The sequence below is a fragment of the Syngnathoides biaculeatus genome, chromosome 3 (genome assembly GCF_019802595.1).
Source record: "Syngnathoides biaculeatus isolate LvHL_M chromosome 3, ASM1980259v1, whole genome shotgun sequence".
Taxonomy (NCBI): Eukaryota; Metazoa; Chordata; class Actinopteri; order Syngnathiformes; family Syngnathidae; genus Syngnathoides; species Syngnathoides biaculeatus.
The window spans coordinates 6,939,951-6,956,075 of NC_084642.1; the positions used below are offsets into that span (position 1 = coordinate 6,939,951).

Consider the following 16,125-nt stretch of genomic DNA (forward strand, 5'->3'; position numbering starts at 1 on the left):
GCTTAGCAAACCCTACGGCATGAAAAGTGTGTGTGTGTGCGTGTGTGTGTGTGTGGGGGGGGGGGGTCAAAACCCTTCAGTGCCACAAATATTTTAGTCAAACAACCTCTCGTGGCATTCTACACTCGTTTTTTCCAACAGTTATTGATCTTAAGCAAACATTTTACATTTAAAATAATGATCTCATCCCAATTTATTGACAGATTTAATTATTTGCGTGAAACCTGGTCCTGTTTCATTAAACAAAAAGGTGATACTCTCCTCGGAAGCCATGTCTTATTTGGTTGTATGAATGGCAATGGGTTAACTGTACCGTATTTTTCCTACTATAAGGCACACGTAGAAGCCTTTAATTTTCTCAAAAGCCGACGGCGCGCCTTATAATCCAGTGGGCCTTATATATGAACCAATATTGAGCCCTTAGTGCAGCTCCATCTAATGGATGAATAACTTAACCCCTGCCTCTACTTTAGTGTCTATTCTATGTGCCTTATTATCTGGTGCACCTTATATATGGATTTTTTTTTTTTTTTTTTTTAAATAGGCCATTCATTGGAAGTGCGCCTTATAGTGCAGAAAATACAGTACTTTCTGCCGAATTCATTTTTATTTATTTGCATCATTTACAGGATTTATTTGTTGTGGCTATCACTTTATGATGCTGCCATAGATTACTGAAAAAAGATGGGCTTTTACTTTTGGACGAATTAAATGAAATTTGATTAGGTTTTCCAGCTGCATCCCTGATGATCTCTCACAGAGAAGGCACCGTGGTTGGAAATCAGAGGTTAAAAAAAAAAAAAAAAAAAAAAAAAGAGCAAGTCAATGTTAACTGAAAAACAACTATTCATGAATTAAGAATGTTTTGACTGGATACTGTATGTATAATACCAGTTAAAGGTTTAGTTGTGGTTTCTCCTTCAATCTCAATTATAACATTGGACCGTTAATATAGAATATGAAAACAAGTTTAAAAGGGGAGTGACAGAAAAAACAAAAAGGGAGAGACAGTGAAACGATAACTATATAATATAGGAAGAGAAAACAATAAAAGACAAAGAAAAAAGAACATAAATCATTCCATACCTAGTACAATGACAAATTACATTCGATGGTGGTACGGGGCAGTAGTGCTACACCATGTGAAGGAAGGACAGGACACTATAGAACATGACTAGACAGGACAAGGACAGGAGGGGAAGCATGTGTGGTAGCGGACCCAGCTTTACAAACGAAGTGTGGTGGGAGTGGGTATATCAATTAAAATTCATCTTTCGAGATAGAGTGTAAGTGAGGGGGAAACCCAGAAGGTTTGCATGGTTATGAGCTTTTTATCGCAATGAGTGAGTGGCCCCTCCACAATTGAATAACTCCCAGAGGTGAGTATTTGCAGATACATGCAAGTGAATTGACGCCTCACATGGACAGTAACCTGAGGTGACCTATAATTTCTACAGCTGCACGGCGGGGCTGAGGACACCGTGCCACCCTGCGGCGACCCAGTGGACGGGACACCGCCCACATTGAGGAACCCAGCGTGATCCAACGACCCCAACGAGGCACCCCAAAATTCTCCACTTGGAGAAGGCAACAGGGGACCCAATACCGCCCCACCCCGATCTCACACACACACACACACACACACACCACACACACACACACACACACACACCACACACACACACACACCACACACACACACACACACACACACACCCTGCCACAGCCCTCCACCCCCAGGAGAGCATGACACCCACCACCAACCCACAGGGCCAACCAATGTAGCCAGTTCCTGCCCAGACAGAGTGCAAGACCACGTCCCCCACTTGCAAAGGAGGCCAGATAGGAACACACACCAGGGGAAAGATAAGGGGAGCACCAAGCAGAGCAGCCGCCGGGCATGATAGGGGTTGCCTCAACCCCGAGCAACCATCTAGCCAGAGGGGGCCAGCCGCAGGAGCACTGCCGTGAGCCTCCCTTTGTAATTTCAAACACTGACAAACTGAAAACGAGTGTGTACCGGCGCCATAATTGTGCCATCAAATTGACAACCGTTTCTGTATCATCGGTAGATCCTGAGCTGGAATGCAAATAACAGTGCAGAAATAACCATATTTATTTGGGGGAAATTTGTACTGTCTACGTTACTAAAGGGATACTTAACACTAAATCTACTGTAGATGACAGATTTTATTGGATTTGACGACCACGGACCAGTGTCATTAGAAGTAATCTCGAAATTAAATTTTCCATTTCCCAAGCCGCTTATCCAAACAAGGGTCGCGGGAGCGCTGGAGCCTATCGCTTGTTCCTAATGAAATGAAAATACTGCAAAATATATTTCAGACACATAAATTAGATTTCCTGCTCTGCTCACAGTCCAACTATTGTTGGAGAAATTAAAAAAATAACACAAAATACATATTAGTTGGACAAATGTGCACATTTGTATGTGTCGCTGGAAAGGAGCAAAAATGGTACATTTCCTATATTAGCTCCTCAATTCCCCCTCCTATGGGCACATTTAAGACAATTGAGATTGTTCATAATATGGCGACTGGAGATCAACTTCCAGGCCACTGAAGCAACATTGAGAAGGGAGGAAGGCAAATAACATGCAACACATCCAATATGCTCACTCGGTCTTTAAGGAAAATAGCTGTATTGGACCTACAACGGCTTGACTGCGATGCTGTTTTCTTCAATTGATTTGTAAGCGCCCCCCCCAGTAAAATTGGTGTAGCCCTGCAAGTGGTGATCAGGTCCGCAGATTTTATGAGGAAGCCTTCGCCGATGTTAGTCGCAATCAAGTAGGGCGACAGAATTGTTAGGAAAGCACCACCGAGAGGATAATTGACTCTGTGCAACGAGTCAGACTTGTCTGTCCCTTTGAAAGGATAGAATTAAAGCTACGTTTAAATTCTTGTACACTCAGCTGTTATTAATCTTAATTCGCAAAACATAGTATTACACTTCATAATTGTATGTCAACATTTTGGGCTCGTGTGTTTTTTGAAGACTTTTCTTACAAGAGTTGCCTGGTACTCGATAACATCACTACAAAGACTTCCTAGATTTTTTTTATTTTCCAAAATTAGCCTCTGACTTGTTTCGTCTCTATCAATTTAGAATACACCAAATTGAAATTATTATCTTGGACTTCAGGGAACATCTTTCACCACAACTGTCACCCATGACCTCCAACTGCCCCCAAAGACCTTCAAGCTCCTGTTAATTACAGTTTCTCAGGACCTGAAGCGAGAGACCAACATCAACTCCATCTAAAAAGGCCCAGTAGAGGATGCCCTTCCTGCGGTTTCTGAGGAAGCAAAGCCTGCCACAAGAGCTGTTCAGACATTTCTCCACAACAGTCATTGAATCACTTCTGTTCATCCATCACAGTCTGGTTTGGTTTTGCTACAAAGAAGGACAAAATCGGACCGTAACGGAGAGTCAAGACTATCGAAGCCCACCTAACCCACTCTGGAGGACTTGTGCACAAAATCCTCCTTGAGCCTCGACATCCTAGTCAACACCTATTCCAGCTCCTTCCATCAGAAGACATTCCAATAGCTTCTTCCCTCTTAAGATTAACTTCTTAAACAGTTAACTGACAATTTCATTGCAGCATGCTGCCAATATTGTAGATCTCTGTCAGGACACTTCTCCATTATTCATACAATTACTGTTGTTGTTGATTACTACAACCTAATCACGAGATGACAAGGCAAGAAGTGTGCCCCAGACCGTTGCGCAAAATCGTCCGAGATAGAGGCATCGATCGGCCGGCCGTCGATGCAGAGGACTACAGGCGCGGCCTCTCGCCGATCCATCGAACCGCCGTAGCCAACGGGATTGCCGGCTACAAACACATCGTGCTGGGCGGCTACCCGCCTCCAGTAGTCCAATCCGAAAGACAACTCCCGCGGCCCGTGAGATCAACGCTATCGCAACTCCGTTCGGGCTGGTGTCACAAGCTCAACGACTATCAGCATCGACTCGACCACAAGGTCGTCGATAAATGCCCATTTGTGTGACGTCGCCCCCCACGATACGCGTCATCTCTTCAACTGTGCTCAAAAGCCGACCACGCTGACGGTGTAACACCTGCGGAGCACCCTGGCTGATGTGGCTCACTTTCTGGACCTTGATACGGAATAACGACCATCGTGCTTGACTACAACATTACTACAGGCCACTCGTGTTTGAGAATTCCCTGCACCATTTGCTATTAGTCACTTTAAAATTCTCTAAATTGGTTGAGAACTGCATCATTCACACAGTTGCGATTATATCACCACATTTCGTGGTGCACTTTCATTGGTCAATCACTCACCACATGTCCTATATGTACAGGTATATTGCATCATAGAAGCTGTTTGTTGGCTCATAGTGGCTCCAACTATTCCTTACTATGGTATACTAACAAACATTAATTGCTTTGTGGTGTGTAATAATTATTTTGTGATCGTTCATTATGCTTTCTGCTTGGAGCGCTAGTTGTTCTGTGAGAACTTCACTATTGTTTTGCTTTTTTTTTTTTTAAATGAAGCTTGATGACAAACAAAATATGTTATGAGAAGCTGGTCTGATTCATGGCAAGACTTTCACAAATGGGCGTTGGGTATTATAGCATTGATTATTTATTGACTCTCAAGCGGTCAAACATTTTCTTGGTAAAGAAAATACAGAAAATACATTGTTTTCTGTATTCTGTCAATTACCGTAATTCCCGGGCTATAGAGCGCAACTGGTTATAAGCCTCATCCAGTATATTTGGAAAGGAAATACCATTTGGTATATAAATAGGCTGCAGCCGTGTAAAAGCCGCAAGTGCCCACATTGAAACAGACATTGAAACACGAGATATTTACAAAGAAAGAAAGTACACCGAGAGTTTAACGCTAGCGCCGCCATACTAACGCTAATGCTAGCACCGCCAGGGTAACAGGGCCGGTTAAAAAAAAAAAACATACTGGCATAAATCACCGAGAGACTGCAGTAACACCGTAGAACAGTACTAACAGGGCCAGGCCAGTAAAAGTTAGTTCCTCGGCACATATATTCCACTGGTCTCACTTTTACCTATTCCACTCGAGTGCCCCCTTGCGGCTGTTGGAAAAAAATGCACAAATTAGCCCTATCACCGCATAAACCGCAAGGTTGAAAGCATGTGAAAAAAGTCGCGGTTTATAGGCCGGAAATTACGGTACTGTTATTTTTTATATGATACAGTAATATTTCACATTTGGGTTTTGACCTGAAAAGGTTTTGGAAGGCCTGCCTTTGAGCAAGGCACTGAACTGCTTCTTAGGGACACACTACCACTTCCCCATTACCCTTCCTTGTCTTCACCCCATGTGTTCCTTCTAGAACAGAGTGCAAAGAAAATACGCCCTTGTGGGATTATTACATTCACATATAATTTAGTTTCCAAAACATTGCTTCAGATCCCGCAAAACAAAAAAATTGGCATTCCCCAACCCAAAGCAATCAGAAAGTACAAGTCTTTATGTGGGGGAGCAGACAGTAGCCGAGGTCCTGTCTGTGGCCATAGTGGCAGCTGAGGGGTTTTGCTGCAACTCCTAAATTTACATTTCGTCTGGCCGGAGAGGTCACATGACAGCTGCAAGTGAATGCGCTGTGGGGTTTTCTGCCGTTATGTGACATTGACAAGCTGTGCGACTTGAAATCCTCAGAAAGAAAATATTCCTTCTTTCCATGACATCACTGGGGCAGTGATGGGGTAGAGGGCAGGAGGAGAGAGTGCACAGCTGGTGGCAGCCACAGTACCATCTGCCACCAACTAATAGTTCATGCTGTTTTACTTGCACTCAAGCATCTGTACGACTGCCACATTGTTAGTTTGAGATTGACCATCATATATTAAGATTGTGGTTTACATACTGGATTCAATTTTCTAATATTCTCAAATGTCAAAAAGGGAGAGATAATAGAAACATTAACAATATAATAAAAACATTGTTAGTGAAATGAACCTACACAGAGCGCACCCACTATGAATAGCAACCTGACAAATGGCTGCAACTTTTGTGGAATTTTCTAAAACACATGGGATAACCACAATCGCCTCTTAAAATCCTCCATAAATTACAAAAAAAATAAAAATCCAAAAGTACATCACCTATTCTACTACTAACAATGCTCTTCTCACAAAAAATGTTCCTTTTGTGCTATTTATTTGAAACATCACAATTTTTTTGCACGTCTACTTGGAGAACTACGAATTTTGCCCCATGCACGCTTATTGGTGGATAGGCATCCATCCGTCCATTTTCTTTGCCGCTTATCCTCACGAGGGTCGCGAGGAGTGCTGTAGCCTATCCCAGCTGTCAACGGGCAGGAGGTGGGGTACACCCTGAACTGGTCGCTAGCCAATCGCGGGGCACATGGAGACAAACAGCCGCACTCACAATCACACCTAGGGACAATTTAGTGTGTCTAATTAATGTTGCGTGTTTTTGGTATGTGGGAGAAAACTGGAGTGCCCGGAAGAAACCCACGGAGGCACGGGGAGAACATGCAAACTCCACACAGGCGGGTCCGGGATTGAACCCGGTACCTCAGAACTGTGAGCCCAACGCTTTACCAGCTGAGCCTATTGGTGGATATTTGTAGCTGAAACTTGCCAGGCTATTGGAGAAGCATCAGAGGAAACAAAATGGTTGAGGATATACAGTGTGTTGACAAATATTAAAGTTTGACTGTTTTGCTCTGATTTGAAAACATTTTCCATAGGCGATCTCACACAAAAACATTGTCCGGAAAAGGCACATTTTTCGACAGAAAACAATTTTACACATTTTTCATAACCATCATCTAATGTTCTAAATTCTTGGTGTCTTGTAAATCGGGTTGATGGAGTCATTTCAAAAAGACCGTCATTTTTGTCACATTGGTAGTATGATGGGTTTTTTTCTTTTTTATCGTAATGGTTTTGGTCTTTTTCACGGCTGATGAAAGAGAGCAGAAGCACATAATGAAATACTGTGGTGCCATTTTACATTTCTTTCTTTTATTTACACACAAACTGGAAAAGGTAGGTTCTCGTTGCCGTGCATGCGCGAGTTAGGTTTGTTGTCCACTCTTCTGTTTTAACACAGATGTAAATGTGACTGCCAAAGCTCGAGTGACGACAGCAAAAGTTGTTTTTACGAGACTGATCAACCAGTCGGCAGTCGTGAAAATAGAGCTTGAATGGCCTTTAATTCCTCGCACTGGCTGACTAGATGAAAGAAACCTTTATTTATGAATTCAATTAGTTACGTTTTAAGTTTGGTTCTTTGTAGCTCATCATACAAACAGAAATGAGAGTGTGGCAGATTTGTACTCACCATACATCTTCCCCTCATCTGACAGGATGATCTTCCGACGTCCGCAAGGAGGGTAAATGGCCAAGGCCTCCTGGAAGCTCTGCTCGATGTCAGGACTCCACACCCCTTCTGCATCATTGTCCACATGCTTATCCGCCGAATCGCTCATCCTCTCCATGTCTTCGGCAGGGCTCTCGCTGCCGCTCCAGCTGCTGGGATCAATTTTGGCGGTTGCGCTCTCCAAGCTGATGCTTGGACCACACAAGGGCGAGACCTGGGGGGAGGAGGGGGGTGGGTGGGGTGGAATTATACAATGGTGTTGACTTCAAAGTTCAATTTCTTTCATGACCGTGCTCATAATTCAAAACACTCATCGCTCAAAACATCTTTCCCAGTTCAAATGAATGGAAATATTGTTATGCTGCTTCAGCTCCACATTGAGATCCTTTAGCTGTGTACAGTGGCCACCAGGGAACAGTATAATACAGACTTTAAGACAAAAATGAAGAAGGGTTCCATAACTACGGTTAGTGACTCAGTCATCTGTATGAATAGTACAGCGGGTATATTTTTTTTTTTCCCCACAGAGGACACACAATACATGCTGCTGAGCATTATTTATACCATAGTTGTGTTATATATGCATGCTGGAACAGTTTGTGTTCAAATATTTGCCGCTTCTCGCGTTATACCACCCCAACACTGATGCTATTTGTTATCTAATCTATCAATTTTGCATTACCTTAATTTAGCAGACAAAGCAAGGTTGTGGTTGCTTTAAATATACAAGTAATTCTCCTTACCTTATGTCTAGTTTGATATATGTCTAATAAAATTCACTATTGAAGATTTTTCACTGTCAAACTATAGCTTGTTGTGAAGTGAATCAGGTTTTCCGCCACTTTCTTGCGTTCATATCTCAAATATTTGCTTCGAGTCAAAGCAAAATAAAAATAATAATAATAGTAATAAACCACAACCAAAACATATCACTGAGAAGATCAAACATCTGTGGATGGAAGTGAATTCTTAATACACGTTTGAACATACAATATAGTAAGTTTCTTTCGGCTTGTCCCTTTCGGAGTCGCCACAGCGTGTCATCATATATGGCACAATTTTTATGCCGGATGCAGAAGTTAAAATAGACTTCTATTGCAAAAAAAAAAAAACACATGATAGCATGTGGTAATAAAAAGCCGAGGTTCACTCTGACTCTCTTGTTCTCTCAAACACGCTGACAACAAATTCTCCCAAAAACAAAATCACCTCATCACCCTATTTTTTTCGAGCTGCCATACTGCCATCACCACCTACCTGCGCATAATGCAACACAACCACACAACCCTTTCATAATGGAGGTGTATGGACACATTCTAGGCATTGTTGCGCATTGTATGCTCCAGTGGATTCTGTCAACAGCTGATCAAAACATACAATATTGATACAAGTGTAAAAAGTCAAGGCCATAAACATAGCCATAAACCAGTATATTATGCTATGTCACTTGGACATTAATAATCAGTACAACAAAATATCATGGGGGGGGTAACGGTTATGCCGTAAAACTTTGGGAAGCGCGATCTATTTTTACTGTTCACTGAGCGGACTGCTCATCAACTCATCTGAGTGCACTAATGTGGAACAGTCCCACAGTGGATACTGATGGCGGATCGGGTGTGTCGCTGCTTTGAAGTGTGAGGAGAGCTGGGCAATCGAGTCTCCATTTAGCCGCCACAGCATACAATTATACCAACCACTAATGTAACGTAAATCATCGAAAAAACACGACACAAACACTAGACATCCTTTTGATAACAAGCAACAGCTATGTGGAAGCTAAACGATCAGCAGCTAGCTAGTTAGCAACTAGGTTAAGAAGCTAGTGAATGGGGTCTACAGTACAACTTCACTCAATTTTACTTTTGGTCAAACAGCACAAACAAAAACAACTCAAATAAATTAATACTTGTCAGCTAAGCAAAACTTGATTAGACTGTATCCCCACGGATTACAAGTGACTCCAACTAGCATGCGACTGGAACATTAGCAGACAAAAGTACTTTGACACAGCTCCAGTTTTTTTATGCTTAGAATGCAGTTCTGCTTACTTCTGTAACTTTTGGTAAATATTCTTCTCAACTTTTCCCGCATTTTTGTTGGCGTTAAAATCCTTAGTTGTTCCACCCCAAATTTTAGGAGCCTTAAATTGTTAAAGTTTGGAAGTTCAACTGTGGTCCCTTATTGTGACTAACATCCAATTTCCACACCGCTTACCCTGACTATGGTCACGGGGGATTTGATTCTGGATCCTACAGTCCCTCTCAAAATGAAACTTGAGTAAATACGATACTGACCCGTTGCATAAACCAATGTCCTGACCCTTTAAAATGTGTTTCTTCTTCCAACTCCATGTCAAGTTTAAACAAGTCAACAGCCCGACTGTTTTTTCGTTTAATACCGTTCTATACAACCAATTGCTCAGCGTGAAAGCCTATTCACATGGCGCATGCTGCCTCTAAGTGGGGATGGTAGCATGTTTCTTTCAGCATGTCAGTTCATGAAGGGGGGAAGGGTGGAACCTGGGGGGGTTGGAGCGGTGGAGGGCAGTCCCAGTGAGCAGAGAGTGCTTTTACTGAATTCCGTTTTTGTGTGCAAACTGCTGACGCTGCAAAACTACCTCACAACAGATTGGGGGGTGCTCAGGGGAGTCCACATTGAAACCTTCTAAAACGAAGTCTTTCTAGATGTGTTGCTCTTATTCGAACGTGATTTAGAACCAGTGAATATATGGATGTAAACTAAAAACAGCTCGGATACTACCAGGCTTCAGGAAATACAGAATCCGTACCTTAGCTTCTTTTAACACAGGAAGCAAACCGTCACTGCTGCTTTGCTTGCTTGAACTGCTTGCATTTTTATATACATACTGCAACAGTCCGATATTTTATGCTAGTTCATTCTGTTTTTGTGCAGTTTGTACAGAAAGTAAAGCACAACAACAGTATAACATTGCTCTTTTTTTTTTTTTTTTTTTTTTTCTCAATGGCTGGGTAAAAGGAGATATTGATTGGGAAAACGAGGACCCAGGTGTTCTTTGTAATCTGTGAGACATTTGATCGTGTCTCGGGCAATCGCACCAACTTAAATCTACCTACAGTATACTTTTTGGTTTCTTTCATTTCTATCTCAATGGGGCTTTAGCTTTCAGGATTTTGAGCTGTGATACCAACCATTGTATAAAAGTCAAATATTGATCTTTAGAAAAGCCAGACCAGAAGGTAACATTACAGCATGGCTAAGTCTAAAACATTTTAGCACATTTTGAAAGTTTCAGTCCAGGGTAATTTTGGAGGAACATGAAGCTAAGTTCAGTAGAGCCTTGACATATGAGTTTAATTCATTCCATAACCATGAGCTCAACTTAAAACACATATATCAAATCATCATTCCCCCTTGCAATGAATTGAAATGCCATTACTCCAAATCATTCCAGCCTCCCCCTGAAAAAGATGCAAAAATAGAATCTAAATGTTTTTTCGAGAGAATAGCGTTCTATAATGTGATACTTTAGAAAACATTAATTCAGCGAATTAAAAATAATGAAACCATTTTGTCACACTTTCTCCAATGCACATTGTGCTGCTCTTTCTGATGTGCACACTTTGGTCACCGGTGGACAGTATTAGACAGACATGGGAATATAATGAATACTCCTCGCACAGCTTCTCAGTACGACAATAATAATAGTCACGCTTCACAGAGGATAAAGAATATTTGCCTATGAGTTTTGTTATATTATCTCCCAACATGAGTTGCTGCACCATTTGAGTTCAGATATCTGTTTCTTAAAATGATAACAAAACCACGTGAATTTTTTGTTTATTTGACAAATGACCTTCCACTGAGAGTGGCAATAAGAAGCACCTTGTTTGAATAATACTTTTATCTGCAAATCTGCTGCTGGTTGTGAAGTGAGTTGAGTCACCTGCCACCATATTTAAGTCAGAAATCAAATCATCATAGGCTGATTGTCAGCTTGTGTCGTGAAAAACTTGGTCAGGTTGAGTCATTTGTATCTGAAGGTACAGTTGTACAGCAAACGTTTTGACAATTTAGTCGTACTCATGCCATGAGGCTTGTCGGTGCTCTAAATAGTGTTTTTTCAAGTTGATAAGAATTAAAAATAAAGTCTCTGATTAAATATTCTCCTAAATATTATTTTCCCTTTTTTTTTTTATTTCATGTTGAAGATAAAATGTCACCTTTTTTTTACCCATTTAATGTGAAAAGTAGCAGAATTACTAAGTGTGTAGTAGCTGTGGGAATGGAATAGCAAGTGGGGTTAGTCAGGTGCGGACACCAGATGGTGAGTGCATACATTTTCTGATTTAGCACCTGCAACAGGGCCAGGAAGTTACTATGTAGATCTTCGCACAGACCTCTGTCAAGGCCAGACTGTTAAGTTAAATAAATACAGGATGAATGACTCCACAGGCACAGCAACATGGATAACGGTTGTTCTTTAGTTCATTCCTTGCTCTTTTTCCCCCCACATCTTACTGTATCTGACATGTAAATCTCTCAAAATGTGCAACGTCTTCTTATTCTCGTTTTGTTGACTTGGGTCTTAGCTCAAATAAATAGCTTTGAATACAAGTTATTTTCACTTTCAATTGATTTGTTTCTTTGCATCGCTAAATTGGATGCTTTCGCTTGAAGCTATTTGTGAGTCGTCAATGAAGGGGTCTCCTAGTACGCTAGAATCTGGAGCCTAATTGTGTTTTTCAGAGCAAGGTATGAATGTCACCCATAGAAACACTTGTAGCTTACCGATAATTGCATATTTTCCTTCTTTCAGCGTCTACACCATAGAAATGGTCCTGCTTGTCAGATGTGGGGAAGAGCGATAGCCAGCATTGCAACAAGTGACAGTGGTAGCTAAGCAAAGTAGTAGCTGTGACACGACATTATGGGAAATTATCCTTACAGCGTGATTACATAAACCACTCACCGAGCTGGAATCCAGCTCCTTAAATTAAGAGAACCCATTTCAGCCATCAGACAGAGCAAGGTAATGAAATAGCAGATGAGAGGTCTCAGATGTAATTTTCCATGTGGAGTTCTTTTGTACTGTTATCTCAGAAGGTGCAATAATGATTCCATGAATGACTTTTGTGGGCTCCATAATAGCCCACGGTAGTTAAGGCTGCAATGTGTAAAACCATAATTACGGTGCGATTTAAAAACTTAACATTTTCCGGATGTTGTAAAGACATAATTATTACGGCAATGTTGAAAGTATTTCATTTCCAGCAATGTGCAAACAACTGAGAGTATTCATAATCATAGCTACAGCTTCGATCATAATGGGAAATTAAAAAGTTGTGGCGAAAATTGCATTAATTCTTTGAAAGGGTATATTCGAGGACCTTGGGATGTATTTATACGGGAGAATGAATGCAGATAAAATATGCAAAAATAAACCCAGCCAAATATTCCTCTAAAAAGCTCCTAGATTCAATTTATTTAGACATCTTTCCCCACACACGCCAAAGTTAACTACAAATTTAAATCAAATCAAGGTTACACGTTGACCCCAAGCTTGCTGAATCTGAAAATGTTTTCCTGTGGCATGAAACCAAAGTCCTGTACTACTATTGAATTCAAGAGACAAAAGCTGAATGGGAAAATCTTAATTAAACCAGTGATGCTAGAGGCGATGCCAGAAATATGTTGGTATTTTATGAAGATTATCAGATCATAGCTACTGATGGTTAAAAATTCCTGAAAAGCTGAAAAAAAATACAATTAAACTACATTCACAGTGTAGGGCATGATGCCCAAATCAAAATTTTGTGCAAGCCCACCTTTTTATGTGGTCGTTACAAAAATAAAGTTAGTGAAGTGACATGCAGCTGCAAAAAAAAAAAAAAAAAAAAAAAAAAAAAAAACACGCGCCAGAACATGAGTCGCCTTGTTTATGTGAAAGTACATATGTAGGTCTCGTCATGACAGATTTGTGGCAATTTCAAACACTTCATGCAACCGGAGCCAACATTTTCCTTTTCTTTAACAATTCCAAAGCATTTTGTTTTCACTACTGACTGTTCTGTTTTCTGAACCTTCGCTGCATCTGTTTTGTCGAACAATTGTAATGCAGAACCTCCGTTTAATTTTGCACTTCCATTGGATAAATGTCCATTTCATATCCAGGTATGAAAGAGGTTTGGTTTAGAGAAAAATAATCATTTGGTCGACCGCGGGGTGGCGCGCCAAAAAAAAAAAAAAAAAAAAAAAAATGCAGTCTCTTCGCAGATATTCTGTGCTGCACGCAAAAAAAAAATTAAATCCATTGCAAATTGAAAGTATAACATACAGGTATTCAATTTGTGGCATTTTGCAATGTGACTCAATGAGTGAGGGATGACTGGTTGTTACAGCCAATGGAACAATTCACATACGTACTGTAAAAAATGAAAATAAGCCACTGTTTTTTTTTTTTAGGCAGCACTCTGAACTTTCTCTCACAACTGCTGCTCCGCCACACAATTTTTCCTAGTTTACCTTAAGCCTGCCCCTGCTCTTAAAGATCTACACTCATAATTACAAATGTTACAGTACTCACGTAGCCCATCAATGTCTTATAATGACAGCGTCCACCACCGCTGCTTTAGTTAGCAACACAATCGAGGCAACGTAGAGCAAAGACGAGCGAGACATGCTGCTTATGTTTACTTTCCATATTAACGGAGAAAGTAAAAAAAAAAAAAAGCTGTTGTTTTAAGAAGCAATGATTGTCGGAGAATGAGAATAATTGAAGAAAGAGTGGTTAAACTGGACGGGATTTTCTCTTTTCCGAGTCGGAAAGGTCTGGTCTGAAGCCAAAGTAGAAAGTGCAGGATGAGACGGTGTGTACTTTTAAAATTCCACCTTGGCACAGCCTGATCCAAGATGAAAGCACAACAATACAATGCACAAATACTAATTCTGTATTCGAAATATAGGAGGCAACATAACATTAACCTTAAAACGGTTTGGGAGCATCATCATCATCACCCCCCACCCCACCTCGTCGTCGGTAGCTCGCGAGAGGCTGGCTGCTTGAAAAGTAGATATTGGGGTAAAAAAAAGTCTAGGCACGCCTGATCTAGGCCTGTCACAATAACTACTGTTTTTAGTTATTGTTCGATAAATAAAATTGAGACGATAGTTTTTCCAGACTGGATAAATTGTGATTGTTGTGGTAAGCAAACGTTTGGCTCGGGCCGACGGAGAGTTGGACGGCTCTGTTATTAACTATTAGTGGACTTGTGGAACGCCAGGTGACTGGTGCTGACTCCGTCTAATACTCCACAGCCTTGTTCCATGTTCCGTACATAGCACACAGGAGAGACCGTTAACTTGTGAGCTAACGAGATCAACAACTCGTTCCACTGCAGTGACGTCATTTAAATTGTCAATGCCTTGCTCCAAGTTGTGTGTGTTAGTCCACAATTAACACAAACACGGGAAAATTAACTGTTTATTTAGCATAACCTCAGCGGCACACACTCAGTGCATAGTTGACAACAGCAAACTGCTTTTGGCGGGCTAGGCACACAGTCCTGCAGCTCGAAGGCGAGCCTTATTTTTCATGATTTCAGAGGCACTAAAAACAACAATATCACGTATTGAAATGGTTTTGGAGGAAAAAGTGGCTATCGTTCTCAAAGATGTCTTAGCGTGACAGCCCTAGAGACTTGTCACATTGGGCGAACAAAATCATACATTTCCTGTCGTGTGAACACAGCCTTAACTACAAATTTAGGATGGTTGACTAAAGAGGTTTGAAGACTTTCTTAGGCTCCCCCTCTTGGCAGTGGCTTTGTGTTCATTTCATGCCTCTTTGAACCGGTAAGCTTAGTTGCTGTGAATCTGTCTCATGTCATCCCACTCAAACCTGAGGCCTGGACCCCACCACCCGGCAACCATCAGGCCACTGTGGGATCAATCTTTGTTTGTCAGAGAATAGCATTGATTTACAGGTTCTATCACAACAGCCCTCGCTCTATCCGCCTCAGAATGAGAACCACGTAGGAAAAACACGACCAACATCAGAAACATCTGCAGTCCCGGAGAGCGACATACTTTTTAGGATGTCCGCCATTGCACGCGGATAAATTTAACAGTGAAATTTAAGATTCAAAGAAAAGTAGTCTCCATTTTGTGATACCAAAACACCTGAATAAAATGTGCCTCTCAAATATTGTACGGTAGCTCGGATATTTGCCTATCAAAAATATGCGGCGCATTCCAAACAGCGAGCATGCAGCGGTTTGGAGTGCAAGCTGAACACATAAAGCTCAGGAAATTAAAGCTGTAAATAAAGGTCCGTCTGATAAAGGATCTTGTGACAGTTATGAGCGCGGAGCCACAGGCTCATTCAGGACGCGTGCGGACAGGCATGAAAAAACAAATCACAGTGATGAGTGTTAGGGCGACCATTTGCATTTCCTTCTCTATAACAACCATTTGTCCCATACAAGTTTCCCTTTATTTTTGTCACTCCATTGCCATTCCTCCTTTATTTTCCTCAGGTGCTGCAAGAGGTAGATTTGGCAAAACGGAGCAGGCTATGACAATTAAAAAAAAAAAGTTTTAAGTCATTTAGATGTGACAGTTTGACACGTTACTTTCATTTCATCTCATTTTTCTAGTTAGGCTTTCATCAGCTTGGTACGGAAAGGTAAAGCATGCAATTTCAATTATACTTAAATATTTTTGCAACATCACAATTGTCACTTTGCCA

General features: G+C 41.2%; 1 protein-coding gene across 3 annotated transcripts in view; it reads right to left on the reverse strand.

The window, feature by feature from the left end:
* The window catches only part of tead1b (TEA domain family member 1b), a 60,088-nt gene that overhangs the window by 38,210 nt on the left and 5,753 nt on the right, over window positions 1-16,125 (reverse strand). For all 3 annotated transcript variants that reach the window (XM_061813959.1, XM_061813960.1, XM_061813961.1), the window contains one exon: window positions 7,356-7,608. In XM_061813959.1, coding sequence (XP_061669943.1) covers window positions 7,356-7,512 — 157 coding nt within the window. In that variant the 5' untranslated portion in view covers window positions 7,513-7,608. The remainder of the gene's footprint in view (window positions 1-7,355; window positions 7,609-16,125) is intronic.